Below are 19,469 nucleotides of genomic sequence, written 5' to 3'. Positions count from 1 at the left end.
GCAAATGGACTTTTTTTGAACAGAGCTAGCAAAGCAGAGCAATGATTCAGAATGTCTGCACCTTTTTTATTTTAACACATGATTAAAAGAAGACAGAAAAAAAACTACGCCTATTCTACTGCGTTCTTGACTTTCATCCACCCTAAAGATAGAACTACCTGCGACCTTAACTGACATGCATCTGAGATAAGTCCTGCAGACACATTTTTGATAAGTTCCTCATGCATAAATCTGTACACCCACCCTACCCCACCCTTTGACTCTTTGTCCACTATCAATACCATAACTGTCACAATTTCATAAATATAAAGATAAGACTTAATGTAATCCAATGAATGATGAAGACATCTCTGGAACCAACAAAGGGCAGATAATTTTTCTCAGAACACGTCGCAGAAAACGGAGTTAGAGTGACTTTTAAAAGAGTAAAATCTCAGCACTTTCCAAATGTAATCACTTAGTCACTGGTATTTATCCACAAACTGATCAAAACACCCATAAATATCCAGCATTGTTGTTATTTCAATTTATGAAGCAATGAAAACCAAATGTACTGCCCTTTCAAGTGCTGTAATACGTACCAAATGCTAATGCTGCTCAGTAAAGGAAGAACAACGGAAATCAACAGACAACAAAAAAAAAGGACATCTCCTCCCTTGAACAGCTGCCACAATGTAGTCATTGAATATCAAAATAAATGTGAACAGCACAGTCTTAAAAAAATAAAAAAAGAACATTCGAGAGAGTTTGAGCATCACTGACGGGATCCAAATGCAACAGTGCTGTCCAGTTGACCACACAAATATTTGGTGTAAGCCGTGATACTTGGCAGTAGCCGTCTCCTTGAAGCAGCATGAAAGCCACAGGTTGTGAAAGACTAGTGGGGGAAAAAAAATCCACTTTCCCAAGGAAGGACAAGTGTTGAAATGCATCTGGATGCTGCGCCGTGGTGCGCGATCCATCTGCCATCCGATGCACATCCTGGTTTATCTCACCAGCATCCCTTGGATATCAGAATACACAGAGCTCTTTAGGTGGGCCGAGGGACCACAAGAACATGTATCTTCTGGGCCTGTGAAATCCTAACAAACTTACTAATCAAAGGCATTGTGTCAGAGGAACACTGATTCCAGATGTGGCTTGATGTTGGCAAGACACCCAGTTTTCCTCTGCCAGAAGCTGAACAAAAAAACTCAAGCTTGTGCCTCGAATTTGCATAAACTGTAAATCTATGCATATCATTGCTGAACACCTGCTGCTGCAGGCCACCATGGGAGGAACAGTCCTGCTGTCATAGTTATGTACAAACCTTGCACCAGACAGAGTACTAACCAGAACCAGAGAGAGGTACAAACAACAAAAACATGTTTTTCACACATCACTTTTGTGTCCTGCCATGCAGTCCAATTTGCTGGGATCATTAGTGTCACCACCACCACCACCACCACCTTGGTACACGGAATGAATGGATGTGAAATTGCGAGGAAGGAATGGTCGGTGATTGTGTGGCAAACCAGAATTCTCCTTGCAGCTCCTCAGAGTTCTTCTTCTTTGTCTTCTTCTTCTCATCTTTGGGAGAAAATGTCCAACTTAAGCCCTCATTATTGTGCTTAGGATAAATAATTTAAACAAAAACAAGACAAAAATAAGGTCGCCTTGCGCACAAAATGCTGCCTCTCTGACAGGAAGAACATGATAAGAGGCAGAGGGGAAAACATTTTTATCAGAGTTTTTGTATGTCTTAAATGATTTAAGTATACTCAGTCCTTACGCAGTCCTTGGTGGTCCAATAGTGCTATCAGCAGCTGGAATGCAACACAGTGACTGCACCCAAAATGTTATGTTCTGTATTTTAGCAATTAGCTGAAGATAAACTGTCTTGATTCTGCCTTTCTTTTTTAAAAATTATATCCAAAATTATCTTTCCCACAAGAAAATACAAACATCTAGCCTCTGTTTATGGTCACTGACTTTCATTGATTTGCTGTGTGCTCCTAACCGCTATGTAGGAAGTACTGTATGTCGATAATGAGGCAGTGTTTATCCTGTTGTGTGTTTCATGGTAGCAGGCCTGCCACTGTGTGTTTGGTGCTCTTGCGTGGACGGGTTTGCACGCATGCGTGGACGACATCTGCAGATTCTAGACCATGTGAAAGACAGCTTGTCTGCCCAAGTGTCAGCCTGATGGAGGGCTTGAGGAATGAGATGGGGACATACAGTGGCAGACAGGGCACTGACCCCATCCGTCTGAGATGAACCCTGCTGAGAAAGGTCCAAGGCCGAGGACGCAACCACTCAATCACACGCAATGTGTTTACATGCACTTTTGCAAAAGAGACTGTTGATTTTTTTTTTTTTTTAAAGTTGTGTAAATGAAGGCATGTTCTCACTCCTTGTACATCAAATGAGCTCTAATAGTTAGGTTTGCTGATAAATACTTCTGGTGATGCTCGCAGTTTGGTTAAGTTTAGGTAAAGAGATTGTATATGTGTCAGGTTATGTGTGTTTAAATAGATATCTTGTGGTGACATTCTGATCTCACTCTTGAATCCACAGAAAAGACGTAAAAGTACCCACTCAACATCCGGAACATGGTTTGTTGTCTTTATTTTTTTACACAAGTAATTGTACTTCTCTTTTGCGTGCACTTTTTCCATTTCTGATTCTCGTTTTCAAGTGATGATGTATGCATGAATACATAAATGTCTATATTTAGTTTGACCATTAAATGTTTCTAAATCTTTTACGTTTGATTTTTAAGGAGGACTTACCAAATCCTGCTGGTACCATAAATTTTTCCATCCAGTTGAGCAAAAGTACAACCCTGTGGCTCTGTTGTACTGCTTAACATGAATTTAGGCTGATCTGAAAGACAGTAAAACCTAGTAAGTATATCATGACTCATTATTATGGTAAAAAGGATTTAAGGTAGATACAGAGTTTACTGATAATGACAAATAAATCCCATTCTGTGAAACTAAATCTGAGACCACCTCCTGCTAACGAGAACCTTAAAACCAAAAGAAGGCAAAACACATCTGACTAACGCGCAGATGTGCATGACCAAGAGTGAGATGTGGAAGTTATTTAAGTGTTAAGAGGTACATAAAGAGTAATAGCAGGGCAGCGTGGATATGCACCTGGACATAAATAATGAAGAGTTTCGGGCAGGTGAGGCCTCCAGCAGCCGTGATGAATCTGGCACATGTTCAGGCTGCATCTGAATACCTTCCTTATATGAACAACACAAAGAAGGGCACAGTTTGAATTACATTGAGGGTGGCAATGTGAAAATGTATGTTGTAATTACTGGACCGTGCTTTCTAGTAGACGTATAGTATTCTGGACTAACTGAAAGGGATTACAAAAAAAGTGTTGTGACAGGAGAAGCTGGCTACACTTGGTAACAATCTCCAACACAAATGAGACGCTCGGAATTTTTAGCAAAAAAAAAAAACAACAACAAAAAAGAAGCAGATAATGAATATCACTCTGGAATGAAACCTCAAAACAATTTCCTGGGACAACACAGTGGCTTCCCTAAAAAGTGACCTTCGTGTGGGGGAATGAGAGAAAAAAAAATTCTCAAAACTGATTCCACACCACAACTAACCACAGACTTCATGGGAGTGCCTGTTCCATTTGCTTCTTTCCCTTCTGTTGTAAAAAGATCCCAACACAAAGAGACTGTTTAAACCAGGACCTCACAATTGACCACAAGCACTGAGAAAACCATTTAATGTCCACTTTTGACAGAGCTTGTGCAGCTCTGTGCTATCATACCAATCATCCCTCCAAACTCATGTTGAGGACCACCCTGAGAGCTACTTTTCCAAATAATGGAAGAAATGGATAAAATACTTTCCATTTGCTTAATCTAAATAAGGGTGGAATTGATTAATCTGGCCAGTGTGTCTGCTAGCCTTTTTGTTTGAATGATAAAAGTTCAATATACAATATGTGGCAGCAGAGCAACACTGCAGGCAATTCTCCTCAGACAAAATGTTCAAGTTTAGAGTGAGAACTGATGTCTTCCATATCCACCAAGCAAGTAAGAATGTGGGGTATAAACTTACTGGTATGGTTCTTAATAGGCGCTGCTCAGATCTGAAATAACCATTATCAACAAGCAAATCTGAAACAGAAAGAAAACGGAACTGGAATGTCATCGCTTTCTGTATCGTCCGTCCTTAATTAACTGTATTTAAAAGAATGACTCGTTGTTCTTTACGCTAAATATTTTCACTTGAGCTGATCTGCAAGTTGATATCCAGCTATTGACATTGGTGGGCCCTCATTTATCAAATACTTTAGACAGTTACTTTAAAAAAAAAAAAGAAAAAAAAAAGATGGGGGGCAGGGGTCTTGCAGGTGCTGACACACACTTGTGCACGCACACACGCACACACACACACACACACACACACACACATACAAACACATGCATACAAGAACGCACACATGCCATGAGATTAGAGGAGCATTCAATAGCTGGGGTCTACCTGATGGAGAGCCTGAGAGGCCAAACAGGAACAGATGGGCTGAAGACGGCGGGGTACTGGGAATGAGGGAGTAAAGAGAGGGAGAGAAGGGAGAGAACATCGACAGTCAGGGACCACCATCATTGCTGCCCACACCAGACTATACTTACCACCACTCGTCTGCCACCATCCCATTCCACCAAATTCATTTGAGGTGCAGTGATTTCTGAACTGTAATGAATCTGCGATTTGCACACATGTACAGTGCCAAACATGGTACGACTCTGGGATCTGTTAAACCCTCCCGATGGAAACATTTACAAACAAGCGGCCACAAAGAGTCATCAATCTGCACATTAACCGCTTATTTGCCTTCTGGGATTGTGCTATTCTCTATTATAAGATTTGGAGAGGACCAAAGAAACTCAAGCAGGCAGGAAATGGAAATTGTCCCTTTCAAAGCCGACTACAGAGGCAATTAGCCAAGTACTAACAGGAGCGAGCTATGGCCACTTCAATCCTTCCCTTCCTGTTGCTTTAAGATTAGAAAAGGCATGATCAAAGTGAGAGATTTGAGACCCTTGAGAGGTAGACTGACCATTTTGAAGACCTCAGATTTCGAGAAATCTAAAAAAGCTGCTTTGCCGACACATCTGGAAGGGCATCTATGTGAAGCAAAGTGACTGATCAGTTTCTTGTACGGAGCAATGCAAGCCAGCGCTGCTGTATTTATCTCCCTGGAGCCATGTCATTGTACTGGTGTGTATTTGTATGCATCAGGCATTGAGTATCGTGTAAACAGTGACAGGACAATTTGTCTTCTTGACTTGTGCAACCGAGTATGTGTCTCGTGCCACCACGCCAGGGAGCCCTGGGTGGCTTCACTAACTCATGCAATGTGTATACTTTAGCCAAACAAGGCCTAAGGACGCTCCAGGGTGGTACAGAGGAAGGAGGGGTGAGGAAGCTAAAGGCGAAGAAGTGTGGTCCGATGGCTGAAGCTTGTGATTTAGAGGCTGTTGATACCGGGCAGACGGCCCAGGCTCAGTCACTGACTCACAGCCGATGACACTGCAAAGTCGCTACCCTTAAAACGTCCTCGTGTGTTAAGAAATGTTCAAGTGGAAATCAGGCGCTCTCACACAGCTGGAAATTGCTACTGGTTCTGATTTTGTTGTTTCTCTCTGGCTTTTCCCAGAAGCTTTCATAAACAGATGGCAGAGGCTCATTAAGCTGTTGTCAGGACTATTAATGACATTGTGAACACTTTCTGAGCGATTCATGCCTCGGGGCTCGCAATTGCCAAAGCTGGGCCATTAAAGGTGTGAGAGTAACACAATGCCGCTGTGTGCTTGCAAGGTGAGGGATGAAGGCGAGGAAAGAAAAGTATGCATATGGTTGAATGACTGTTAGCACCAGGCTGATGTTGATGATTTCATGTTAGTTGTGGAGTGGAGAAAATTTAAATCGTGTCGTGTGAATTTCAGCACTGTGGAACTGGGGTGTTGGAAGACGAAAATATGGCAAAAGCCTGCAAAGCTGCGCTGTATGCACAGAGTACACACTGTAGGTGCTCCAGTTCTAGCATGGAGGGGGAAGCACTGCAGTCACACTGTAGTCCTCTCAGAGAAAGACCCTCATTTAACCTTCTGTGCAACTTCACAAAGTTATTATATTTTTTAAACCTTGAAACAATAACCAGCCACGCACAATATCATTTGTTGATGTTGATTTGTTGAATTATTTCTTGCCGCATTGAGTGGATGATGTCTCTTCAAGTGCTGCACATCTTGAAACTGATTAAATAATCAGATAGGCAGGACTTAATGATTCATTAATACCTATTAAAATAAACCGGACTTCAACATGAAAACATTTGAAATGAGCTGTTTTCTTGTGCATGCAGCTCAGTGGTGTAATAGCAGACACATTTGTGCTTTTTAACCACATCATTGTGCCTGAATGATTTTAATGACAAGCTTTACTCAGCCATAAACAGGTGTTGACTCCTCATGTTCACCTGGTTAACACGCTAATATCCGGAAGACCTAATACAGCAGCATTCCATTAGTATAAAAGGTAATAAAACACAAAACAATGTATTGGAAGAAATGGAAGTTTTCCCTTGATGGTGATGTGAGATAAGATCTCAATATATGAATTCCAAACATATTCCAACTCCTTCTGGGGGGAATATGAAAGTGTATGCCAAATGTCTTTTTGACAAGCTTCCAGTGATTGTTGAGACATTTCACTCAAAGCCAGAATTGTGAGTCTTATGGTGCTGCTAAAGGACATCCCCAAAGACATCTGGATTTACTCTCAGGACAGAAATATCACATTTAAAAGTTTAATGTAGAAATTTACATTAGATGCTGTTTTGTTTTGTTTTTTTATTCCTGTTTTTTAATTTATTCATTAGTTTATGTCCCCAATGCACTGCACATAGAACATGTAGTGATAGCTAATTTGGGAATGCTAAAATACCATCTTTTCATTTTTTTTCTTCATCATTTGTTGAATTTATGGAAGGATCATTTCATGTGCAGTGAATGTTGGAGAAACAGGTTTCATTGATAAAAAAAACCCAAAAACAAAACTTTCATCATCTTCTTAATCTGAGAAACAGTAGAGACATCAGTAAGTCCTCATGTGGTCACAGAAAAACTTAACCATCATCCTCTGGGGAGTTACCTCAGTAGGTGAGACGCTAAGGAGGCAGAGCAGGTGGCATCTTTTCAGGTTGTGTGTGTGTGTGTGTGTGTGTGTGTGTCTGTGCGTGCGTGCGTGTGTGTGTGTATATGCACTTTGTCATCTTAGAAATGCAGCCTGTCTAACGGTGATTGCCTCTAAAGGTCTATCTCCCCCCAGCAGATGTACTCCTCTCTGCTCCACAGCTGCATCCAGCATGTTTCCATGCCGTTTGGCGATACCGTTCTCCTGATTCCTGCACAAGGATCTCTTGTTATGGTGGTGTTGGTGGTGGTGTAAGATTCCTTCTCTGCTTATGGTCTTGTTCCCTCCTTTACATCCAGAATACCGCAGTAGCGCTTTGGCTGTACTTGGTCCTGAAACGTCTGCAGTTGGGTACCGTAAAGAATGTAAGGGGTAGAGGGTCAGATCTGGCATGGTCTGCCACGGCTTCATAGCGCACAGTCATTTCCATAATTGCCTACAATCAAACCAACCCCTCCTGGATTCCTCTCGCTCCAGATTCCTGTAGATAAGCTGAGCTGGGGCTCTGGTGAGTACCGGAGACCCCCAAGTAAGAACAGGTGCCGCTAATGAAACTGATTTCAGATTCCCTGCGTATCCACTAAAAAGGGGTGGCTATTTGTCCAGTAATTGCCGTGCTTGTGTGTAGCCTTTTGGATTGCTATCGTGAGACTTTTTCTGAAGAGCGGAATGAAAGAGGGTTTGTCCCACATTGGGTTTGGTATTATCAGGAGCCAAATTAAGATGCCTTACAGCATGTATCACTGTATTGCAACAAATTGCTGGGCATCGGGTCACTGTGATTGATTTACATCGCAGCCAATTTTCCACTGCCTAACACACGTAATTAGTCATTCTGTGGCTACCAGAATAAACCTTTCAACTATATTTAGAAACAAAGCCTTTCTTTTATAAAGTGGGACTTTATTGTTTTTAATGGTTTCTAACATTGCAAAAATAGGAAGCTGGATGCAATTCTGTCTCTGGCCTGTGGTGAGGTTAGTAGCACCAAATGGACAACTACATTAAAAAAAAATAATGTAAGTGAATAAACAGCAATGGTAGTATAAGTATTTACTTAAAATGTTACAAGAACTCAAATCAGTGGAGATTATGTATTATATCATGATGATATATTATAATATGTATTTGCTGACTGGAACTACTGTAGTAAGAGACACTTTGTTTAATTAAATTGTTTTTTAGATGCAAATCTGGGTCTGCAAATAAGGTTTTTTTTTTAAAATCATGTGTATTGTAGTAAATCTTAATTTTTGCATTCTGTACTTTTGGAGTACTTTTGGAGGAAGTTTACTTCTATTCCTCTGCTAAATATGAAAGATATTTCTATCCCGCATAAATGAATAAATAATAAGGATTTCATGACTTGCATTTTCTTCCCTGTCACATTTCCAGTTACCAACCACAGATGCAGACGTTATATTTTGTCTCCATGGAGTATATAACTCTGACGTTGACTTCGCTTCAGCGGAGCGCCTCCGCGTCCCGGTCCTCCGCTCTATCAGGTAACTGTTTACCTCGTACGTGGCCGCGACCGCGGCCACATGCGCGCACCCGCGAAATCCTACGTCACCGTGCTCGCTCCTCTTCTCGCGCGCTGGTTAAAAAGAAGGAGGAAAGAGACGGGGAAACATGTGAGCGGTCTGAGGACTCTATGAGAGGCAACTTTTATGTCTTTACATGATTTTATTTTTTGACCCCGTGCTCGCACAAACCGCTGTGCTTTAAAGGAATTACACACACACACACAACAAAAAGGAACGACACGGCTCCGATGCACTTCATGGTGTTTGGGGGTTTTTTGAGTTTTTTGTGTTCATCAGGATAAACTGTCAGTGTTTTGCATTTATTTTATTTTTTATATATATATATATATGTGTGTATATTTGATTTGTACTCTGTAAGCAGAAGCAACAATAATTTATTTTAAACGCCTGTCTTCATAGCTGGGAATCAAATGTAGGACACCTGCTTTTACAAACAGCATACTTGTCATTTTTTTTAGTTATTTCTATTGCTTGGAGGAAACAGGCTGTAGTCCAAATAAAGCTAAATATACTGACTCGCAGGTTAACCCCACTCTTTTGTGGGGGGAAAAAAAACGGGTGGCATATCTCATTTTCTTTTCTTTTTTTTTTGTTTTGTTTTTCTTTTTGCAGCATTTTTGATTCTTCTTATTTTTATTTTTATTTTTAATTTTATTTTTTTTCTCTTTAAACCATGAAGCATTTGCAATTTGTTCTCGTCCTGGCCATCGCGGTCAACGTGTGGGAATGTGGGGACGCAAAATTCGGCGAGAGAGGAGAAATAAGCCCCAGGCGGAGAAGATGTTACGACGGCAGTTTGCCCAAGCGCTTGAAGAAAAGGGAACGAAAAGTGTTGCTTGATGGCAGCAGCAGCGGAGAAGTTTGCCACAGGTTATATCCCCGTGTGTCCTGCTGTCCCACCAGGAGAGCCGCCTATCAGCTCCTGCACCGCAGGGATGCCAGGGTAGGTTAAATGTCCATCCACCACGTTGCATTTCTTCAAATTAAGAGGTTTTTTTTGCTGCTAAAACGCCCCGTGAGGTGCGTTTATAGCCCTCTCCTGTATTGTCATGGTGTCTTTTATTGCCGACAGCTGAAGTTTTAGGGTGGTCAGCAGGGAATTGCCCCAAAGCTATGACGCCTCTGGGTGTCCTGATGTAAAAGTCACATTTTAACATTCCAACAGGGACGCATAATGTCTCTGTGCCGCTCAGTGGTTGGTGATCTTACCCTTACTGTGCCTGATTCCATTGTAAAAAAAAAAAAAAAAAGAATGTGTCATTGAGTTGTTGGGTATCCCACTGTTATTTTATTATTCTCTGAAAATACCCCCCACCACCACCACCCTCACCCCCAGATAAATTAATGATCTTAAAACGGGGTCTATGTCTCTTTCTTCTGAGGGTTTTTTTTTTTTTAAATGAGTCTTTTTAAGCACATTTGGTCTTAAAATTGAATTTACGTCCAGGTTTCAATGAAATATTTTCACATTTTGCCCAATCTGACGCAACTCTAATCCAGCGGTCCAATTCGCTTCAGTGTTACCATGGCAATCACTCGTCGTTTTACGTTACTTTGCGCAGCAGACAGCTCGAACTGTCAGGGGAAAAAAGGGGGCTACTCGTTCGCATAAAGGTAGGACAACCCCCCCCCCCACACACACACACACACACACACACACACACGGTTGTATCTCTGTTTGTATCAGCCTCCTACTTTTTGTTTTAGAAAACTATTTCCTTATTGTCTGTTTCGTTTTTTTTTTTGCAGCAGTTCTGGAATTCAGGAGCGAAAAAGTCGCATGAAATAAACCGGGTGCGCTTTTTTTTTTTTTTTTTTTTTTTTTACGCTACACCAATGTGGCAAAAAATAAAAAATAAAATAAAATAAAATAACAAGTTGTTATTATGTGGTTTCAAACTCTACAGACTTGTTGCCGGTTCCGTTTGGATCCTCTGTGCGTCATTTTCATGTAAAAACCACTCCGCGAATCATTCAGTGGCTGGGTGGTATCTCACTTTGTGTAGCGACAAAAAGCCATATTGCACTATTTAATTTGCTCAAGTCATGCAAATAAGAGGAGGGGGAGTGAATGGGACGAACTCGACTTCTCCTCCTCCCCACTACACTGCCCACACACAGAGCCCTTTCTGATTATGGCAAAAGAATAACAACAACACCATTGTGTTTGTTGGTTTCACTAATGGGAGAAGCTGGAGAACATCACTCTCCCCCCAGTCCTCAGCCCTGTCCAAGTGTTAAGTCCTTTGAGGGGGTGTGTGTCCTTCACTTTATCCCCCTGCTAACCAACTGAAACCTATTCCCCCAGGACAAGTGTTTTGTTTAGGCTTAGATTTGCCCACATTCAAGTCTCCCTATCCCCCTGTCCCTCTGACCATATGAGGTTTGCAGAGCATCAATGAGTTGTGTGTGTGTGTGTGTGTGGGGGGGGTTGTTTTGTTTTTTTCTTTGCAACTGTCAGACAAGTGTGCGACATTGTATTTTGATCACATTTGTTCTGGCATCTTCACTGGCAGGATTACAGATGCTTGTCATAGGGACGAGTATTTGTGTAACATCTGCGAGACAAACCGTGTGAGGCGTCGCATCACGGCTCTGGTGAGACGCCAGCGTTAGAAAACGTAACACAAACATCTAAATTAGCTAAGGGAATACATGAATGACTCAACTTTTTATGTGTGTCTGTGTTTTTTTATTTATCTGTGTGTCACAGTTATGTTCTTCATCTGTTTTGGTGTGTTGATTGCAAAAAAAAAAAAAAAAAGCAAAGCAACTGAGCCCCGTTACCATTTTCTCCTTGCTTTTGAGGAACATTCCCGCTAGATTTCAGCAAAAGACAACAAACAAAGGTCCATTTGTACTGTTTGAGATGATGGCAACATTGGAGCCCATCCCAGCAACATATGGACACAGGGCATGGCTGAGAGCACACAAATGCTGGTCTCTGTGGACCTTGTGCCAGCCAATGGCACATGGAATCAATGGGCAGTTTAGAGCAGGAGGGCAGGCATGTCCCGCAACACTACATGGAATGCCTGAGCGGGGCAGGGAGACAGAGGAACGCACCGCACATACCGGGTCAGAGCCAGCCTGGAGCTCCCTTTATGGGAAAACATGCATCAGACAAGCAGATAGAACACAGAACCAAAAGCGGGGTTCAGATCAGCGCTCATGAATGGAAAGTCAAACAGCTGATAATTTACTTCTCCCCAATTCAACGGTTATTCAATTTGGTTTATGTATTAGTATATATTCCAGGTAGACCATCAAGGTTCTGTCAGCGGTTTGTTGGGTAAACATAGCCCAGACTTTAAAAAAAACAACACAAAAAAAACACCGTCTTCCTCTGTCGCAGTTTGTTCTGCAGTCAGAATGAAATATAATGCACCCATATGTTGGCCTTGGGTCTGCTGGGCTAATTGACTTCGACAGACTGCTAATTTGTTGATACCAGAGTGGGAATGATGTGCCTGTCTATCTCTAAATTGGTGTTTACACACGGACCTCACACAGAGCAAAGCACTACCAGCCTGCCTAGCCTGGCTGCCCGAGCGGCGTGGCTCTTGACCTGAAACAGATTACATTGTGTTTTATTACAGCTAATTTGTTATGTAAATAATCCTGCTAATTTCTTTTGGATTAACTCTTTGTGTACTTTTGCGTAAATGAGCCCAAGTCAAGGCTTTTTAAGATCTTATTTGGCTTCATTCATTACACGCCCTGAGATCTGTCAGACATGGGCATTGTAATTGGACTTAAACTGTTTATGAACTTGGGTAAGTAGGCAGTGAATGAGATGATTTCTGTGTTTATTTCTGCAAACATACAGGGTGTTCCAACCTCAGTGTTTAACAAATTGGTATGAAAGGCTATAGAGTTGGATGTTGCAGAAAATGTCATTAAGACGGGATGGAAATGCGAAAGCAACGGTTTACTGGGGCATAAAAATGTATAATTGTAATTCAGTTTGTAGGCTGTAAACTCTAAAAGAAATGTTTTAGAGGGGGAACACGTAGAAGGCGGATAAAACTATTTCTACAAATGATACGCAATGACCGGCCCGTCTAACCACACGTCAATCCTACATGCAGAGAATACTAATGTTTTAGATATGAAGGAATGGCTTCCTCACCTGGTTGCACGTAACATACAGGAAAAAGACGTGAATATTCTATAAGTAAGCTTAAACTTTGGTGTGTTTGACCTTCTTCAGATCTTCTCCACCAACAACACCGAATGTGGACGTCTCTTGGAGGAGATCAAATGTGCTCGCTGCTCCCCCAATGCCCAGGTGTTGTTCCACACTCCGGATATGGATAAGATACCACACAGGGAGCCAGACCTGCCCAGGCTCTGCCAGGCCTTCTGCCGCGAGTTCTACTACACCTGCAGGGGGCACATAACAGGTACTTATGTTAATTATGGTCATTCATTGATTTTTGTGGGATATGGCTCGAGTTCTAACCCTTCTCTTGTTTTTTTGGTGATGTACAAACAAACCTGAATACAGAAAGTTGTGCATTGGACTTGTTCTGTCCAGCCACCATCGGATGGTGATGAATTAAAATTCTCAGCAGGTCTCATTTCTCATTGAGACTCAGCCTCCAAATGCAGCACTGGCATTTTTTTTTGGATTTAAGCACAAAGTGGTGTGTCAGTAGTCTGCCCAGTGAATATTTATTTATCCAGCTCTTACCTCATCTGACCTCACCTCCATTTGTTGCTGCGCTCGTCTCCACCGTTTGCTTACTCGTTGTCTTTGCTGTTGCACTTTAATGCATCAGTAAAATTGCTTTCCACAGACTGTATATTTTCTATACAGACAAACGACCAGTTTGCTAATTTGATTGCAGAGAGTGATCCAGCAGAATTTGCCTTTAAAATAAGAGACTGGCATTTGTTGTTCTTTCATGAAGTAGAATGCAGTCTGGCTTTATTTTACGGCACCAGGTGCATAAAGTTTTGTTCTTTCTTCTCTGTTCAGTGTGTTTGCATCAAAGATTATTCAGCATAATCCTGCATATAGATAACAGTACTGTCTTGCCTGTGAGTGTAGTAAAAGTACACAGTTTCAAGGCTTTTACTGACAATAAATGTAAAACGTGATTTTAAAAAGTAGGTTTAGGAACAGATAAGAAAAGTCAGTCTAGCCTCATCAGTTTATCTGAAAACTGGACTGGATTTTATGATGTTTCCCTGGATTCTACTGACCAGACTCAACTGTTGGGGTTTATTCTGTGTTCAGGATGCACAAACTCCCTAGCCGTGGTCTAGACGTGACCGCCCAGCACCTTGCCTTCCTCAGACATAAACGTCTGTCTGGTGCTCTGTCACCAGTGTGTTTTCATTTGAGGAGCAAGTTCTCATGAATCTAAACAAGGTTCAAGTGTTTCTTTACCAGCCGCTTCTTACTGCGTCTCTGACCGCGAGCTCCATGCAACAGCGACAAAATTCACTAATGCAACGGTTGTGGATGTGGAGGATTCTTCTTCAGGAGCACTTCCTTTGAAGGGATGCAAGATCACAGCTACCGGTGGCTTTTGAGTGCATACCAAACATGATCAAACGCTTTTTTCTCCCTCAGCAAAGTCTTCTTCCAATCTCTGTCACCCCAAACTGATTAGATCTAGAGATGTGAGAGGAGAGAACAGTTTCAAGCACACTCATCTGCAACCCACCCACATGGTATTCCACACGCGTTTGCCCTCGTCTTCGTTTAATGGTGTACCGGCATGTATTGTACTACCGCTGTGGAGTTTGGAGAGTGGGGCTCCACGGATGACTGAGTGGGGAGGAGGAAGAAGAAGAAGAAGAAGACTTGTCTGGAGGTACAGAACCTGCTCATGATCTGACAGACTTACAGGCTCAGAGAGTCAAACCAAAAAAGCTCAAGAGAGGAATCCAGAGAAGCCCCCCCCTCACCCCACCTCCCTGTGTCCAGCATATGTGGTGACGAATGACACATTTATTTTTCTACAAAGGTTGTGTGTATGTAAAACTGCTGAAGTGCATCAAGATGTCAAGTACTTGGGGTGGGCCACCCAGGTTGCCTTGGAAGATAACCAAATGGAAGTATAACTTTATCTCGAGGGAGGCGGGAATATGGACAGAGTTCTGTCTCCTGCTCTGTCTTTATTCCTGTCTTCTCTCTCTCTCTCTGTTGCTAGTCTTTACTATTTTACATGTTCTTCCTCTTTCTTTTATTTGTCTGGTTCATACGCTTTTCCAGTTCTCTGCCTGCGATACACCACAGCATGAGGAAGATGGGATGTATTGAACAAACTGAAATGGAATATTTCACAATAGAAGTAGAAATATTGGGTATTAGGAGATATTAGGAGAAATGACAGAATTTCGTTCATAAACTGTCTTAATTCTTTTAATGATTCATGCCAATTTTTTAAAAACTTGTTCCTTTCAATTGACAGGAACAGTGAATATGAGCACAAAAAATGAACAGTTTCATGAATTCCTTCATCGGTCAGAGGTATTAAAAACAAACAGTAGCCTTGACATCATCTATAACTGTTGTTCGCCTTCTATGAAATTTCTCCCTGTCCCTCGACAAGGAAATTTACTTGGCTCTCATTCCTCCATAAAGACATTTACTGCCATAACTCCCACTTCTGTATCCCGGCCTCCTGCCCCCCCACCCTTACTTCTCTTCTCTCACATCTCCCCTTCTCTCTTCACTCATAACCCCCACCCTGAAAAAAAAAAAACCCAAGGTCCCCAACCAGCATGGTTAAGATAACTGCAGACACAAGCAAGTGGGTGGTATGGCCAGAGCTGTGCGTGTGTTTCTGTGTGTTTGATCTCCATGTTGTGTTTAGATGTTGGAGGGGATATCCTATCACCTCTAGTATTTAGTGCGGTCAGCGCTTGCGGTCGGTGTGTGGCAGGAGAGAGAGATGAAAGCAGGGAGAGGGAGAGTCCTGTTTGTGTTTTTATCACTGTTCTATTTGCTCTCCTGCATCCTCTGAGGGATTGGCTAAAGGAAACAATATTGGCAAGATTGTTTTTAGGTCACGGAGGACCTCGGAGAGCTGCTACACATTTCACTTTTTGCCCAGAATACTGTTTAGACTGCTCACAATGGAAGAAGGTGTCTCTGTGTGTGATTGCATGTTTATGCAAACATCTGTTTTTTTAAATTCTTTTTCTACAAGGCCCTGAATCGCCAAAAAGAAGTAGGAAATGACTGTGCAATGGCAGTTTTATCTTGAATCCACATGCACATGCTGGTATGGCATGTGATCTCTACATCCAGCAAGAGTTTCATTTATTTTAAAGTACAATGCACCAAAAATGCAACAACATTTTTCCTTTGGTCTACAAGCATGGTTATTTTTTAAGACTGGTCATTTTCCACCACATAGATTAAGAGATATGTCTTTAAATAACGTACTGTAATGGGAAAGGCATATTGTAGGAGAAAGGTTTTCTAATGTATCTGGATGGTAGACTTTCATAAAACCCAAAATGATGATGAATTGGATGACGAAGAACTAAATCGTAAACTTCTTGAACAGAGGAGAGATGCAGTATGGGTTGTGTATATGGAAGGACCAATATACTAAAATCAGTCCGTTTAACTGTTAACAATAATAACAAACACGATTGTCCACGCAAACACCATCAGTGAAGGTGTTAATGTAATGATTATAGAACACTCGTCTTTATCACCGTGCTTCAATCTCCCTGTGGTACACCTTCCTTTTCTAACTAAACCTGTAATGGAGCTCGCCTCCACAGGACTTTGGTGCCCTCTCCTGGTAGAAGAACTGCAGGTGCAACTATTCTTCACTCATGAACAACCCGTAGATGGAAAAGAATAATGAATAAAACATTGTTGGCATGATCCGGATCACCACCAAAATGTAAAGGATTGTTCTTTTGGCTACACCCTACCGCTCCAAAACAATGATATCAAAAGAGCCTGTAAAGATTCTCTACATCGATCCGTTGAGGGGAATGCTCTGTGTCTAGCAAGTTTGCACACATTGTTAATTGAAGTGAAAAAATTGTTTTTTTTGACCTACATAATGGTGTATTTTAATATTCTTTCTATCTACTGTGAAGCAGACCACAATCCAATCATTTCAGAGTATTTTCCTGAGGACTTCGGTAGGGCCAGTGTGGTAGCATTATCTAAACAACTAAATTGGTAAAGCCTTCGGTTCCCTTGAATAATTCCAGTCAAGTCAGGTTTTGGTTTTACTCATCAAGCGTGCATAAATTTCACATCCTTTCTCTGCGTCTGTCTTTCTACTTGTCTGGAGAATAATCGCGCATGTTCACATGCATCGACAGTGAAATTGAACATGCCACAGATGTGTTTGGAGCACAATCCTTGAGTACCCAAGCCTTCAGCCTTCTACATCTCCTCTATGTCTCTGTCTGTTGTGTTTGCTAGAGCTCTTCCAAGCCGACGTGGAAGAGTTTTGCCAATACTATGGGAGGAGAGAAGCCAGTCTATGCTTTCCAGATTTTCAGCGAAAGCAACCACAAGGGCAAGATTCCAACTACTTGGGAGATGAGAAAATAGAAGATATCAGCAGGTTTGTAGGCTGACTACCATATTCTTTTCATTTGAGAACTGAGTTACGTTATGAAAGATGTACATATTATTATTTTGAATGAGCTATGGCCAGTTCTTAATGTGTTTCAGCCAACAGGATTTTTCTTTTAAGGTTTCATTTTGATTTATGAGTTCAGATGCACATCTTTTAGATCTTATTCTTGTGTTATAGAAACATGTGTAGCCTCAGTCACGTGTTTTGGGTTCACTGGTCCATTTTGACATGGTCTATACTCTCAGATAGAAATGCAATGCCATCTCTCCTCTAATCCTAAAGTCTGCCTGGACTGCATTTGCTCAGCTTTGCTCACATAATAAAAATGCTTATGCTGCGTCATTCTGGTTGCCTCCCTTGCTGCGAGCGTCCGTACATCACAAACGGCTTTGCCCTTTTGTCCACGAGGGGAATGAGGGGATGCCTTTCATCCCCCTACCTCCCACCCCCACCCACCACCCCCCAAGGACATGAAGGCCAAGCATCCTGTGCACTCGAATAACGGCGACAAACTTTGGATCAAAACGTTTCCAAACTTCAGAGGGTCGTTTTTCACTCCTAAGGCTTGTAATCTGATGATATTAGTCAGATTATAACTATCATGAACATGATCCTTTGTTTTTTTTTAATGTTAATGGCAGATAGTTTTGATGGAGTTTGGCATTATAGAGAGAAGACATGAGTTTTATTCCATTCAGGTTACTAATGTACAATGACAGTATTTGTATTATTCAATGCCACCATCGACCCCTGACCTTCTGTATTGCTCTTCTTGCCCAGGAAACACAATTGTTACTGTACCCAGGAGGTTCTGAGTGGTCTGAGGCAGCCGGTGGCCGTGACGCACTGTGGAGACGGATCCCAGCGGCTTTTCGTACTGGAGAGGGAGGGGATAGTCAGGATACTCAACCACAACCACGAGCTGATCAAGGAGCCTTTCCTGGACATCCACAAACTGGTGCAGAGTGGCCTGAAGGTAGGAGCCAGCCTCCCTTCAAAGTCGTTGTAGGAACTGAAAGTCAGTCATAAGGATGTATACGTAGCACAGATGCAGAAAGGACACAGAAAATGATGCTTGCTACGTGGTTAGATTGATGAAGTAACATGGCGGAGCTTTGACACAGTTCCTTACAGCACAACCATTTGCACCTATGTAAACGTGTGAGTAATATCTCCAGCCAAGACAAACCCCTTGGCAGCGGCGCCTGCTCTCTATTAGTATTTAATTATATAATTACACCCAACAAGCAGTCATTTATCAAATGTTATCACGTCTAATCATTACACTATTATCTGCAAATTAACTGGACACACAGTAGAAATTATGCTTACTGCTAATTTTCTGCTAATTGACACACGATTGGTTAATGGCTTTAATAATCTCTCCCATAGTGTTCCTATAAGGGCTCTACAGTGTATATATACTGGAAAAGTCACATTCTATTTTGCCGATCATAATTTCCACATATGAAAACTTTTTTTTTTTTTCTTGAGGATAATCAGCTGAAATTTTACTGAAACTAAACAGCAACCATGTGAATGTTTTACAGATTTTACCATCATGAAAGTCAGCTCAAATTCCGTCATCAACATTTAGAATCTGCTCAAAACTTCAAAGTAAAATGACTCCAAATTTCAAACAGCTAAAGATTAGAAATTTGCAGCCAATTTTTTTTACCGAATTATTGAAGGACTTTTGAAATATGAAAAATAAATTACTCAATGATGGATTTCTTATTTTTGCCATTTATAAAATCCGAAGAAATATATTTGTTACGCTGGTATTCCTACATTCAGCATTGTGATCCTGTAAATAAACAGCAGCTGGATCTGAGTTTTATCATATATAATTTTCCATTTTTTCTTGGAGTGATTTCACTTTTTTTAAGAATAATAATGAAGAAAGAAAAAAAATTACTCCCACTTTTTGACTGTGAAACAAAAAAACAAATACCTTATAATTCATTACAGATTTCCTGTACTGCGTTCTAAAATGAGATTCAAATGATCGCCACTTGTTTTTCTTTTTCAATACCCATTTCTGAAAAATAATTGAACAACCCAGAGATTACACTGATCCCAGGGCCAAGCAAACACGTGTTCCACTTCTGTTTGGCTTTGCACCCCAT

General features: G+C 41.4%; 1 protein-coding gene and 1 long non-coding RNA gene across 2 annotated transcripts in view; one reads left to right on the top strand and one right to left on the bottom strand.

Annotated features, from left to right (window-relative positions):
- Positions 1-3,140: 3,140 nt before the first annotated feature.
- On the bottom strand, positions 3,141-4,646 carry LOC137600809 (uncharacterized). The gene is made up of 3 exons (XR_011036988.1): positions 4,503-4,646; positions 4,077-4,135; positions 3,141-3,232 (listed from the first exon to the last, which is right to left on the bottom strand). It is a non-coding gene; the product is annotated as an uncharacterized lncRNA (long non-coding RNA).
- Positions 4,647-8,987: 4,341 nt separating this feature from the next.
- hhip (hedgehog interacting protein) overlaps positions 8,988-19,469 on the top strand; it is a 29,495-nt gene continuing 19,013 nt past the window's right edge. The window contains exons 1-4 of the mRNA XM_068322666.1: positions 8,988-9,707; positions 12,978-13,170; positions 17,181-17,325; positions 18,121-18,316. Of these exons, the coding sequence (XP_068178767.1) occupies positions 9,438-9,707; positions 12,978-13,170; positions 17,181-17,325; positions 18,121-18,316 (804 nt within the window). The 5' untranslated portion in view covers positions 8,988-9,437. The remainder of the gene's footprint in view (positions 9,708-12,977; positions 13,171-17,180; positions 17,326-18,120; positions 18,317-19,469) is intronic.

This window comes from Antennarius striatus, chromosome 8, assembly GCF_040054535.1.
Source record: "Antennarius striatus isolate MH-2024 chromosome 8, ASM4005453v1, whole genome shotgun sequence".
NCBI lineage: Eukaryota > Metazoa > Chordata > Actinopteri > Lophiiformes > Antennariidae > Antennarius > Antennarius striatus.
The sequence above is the reverse complement of the archived record's forward strand: the minus strand, read 5'-3'. Positions and strand labels throughout refer to the sequence as shown.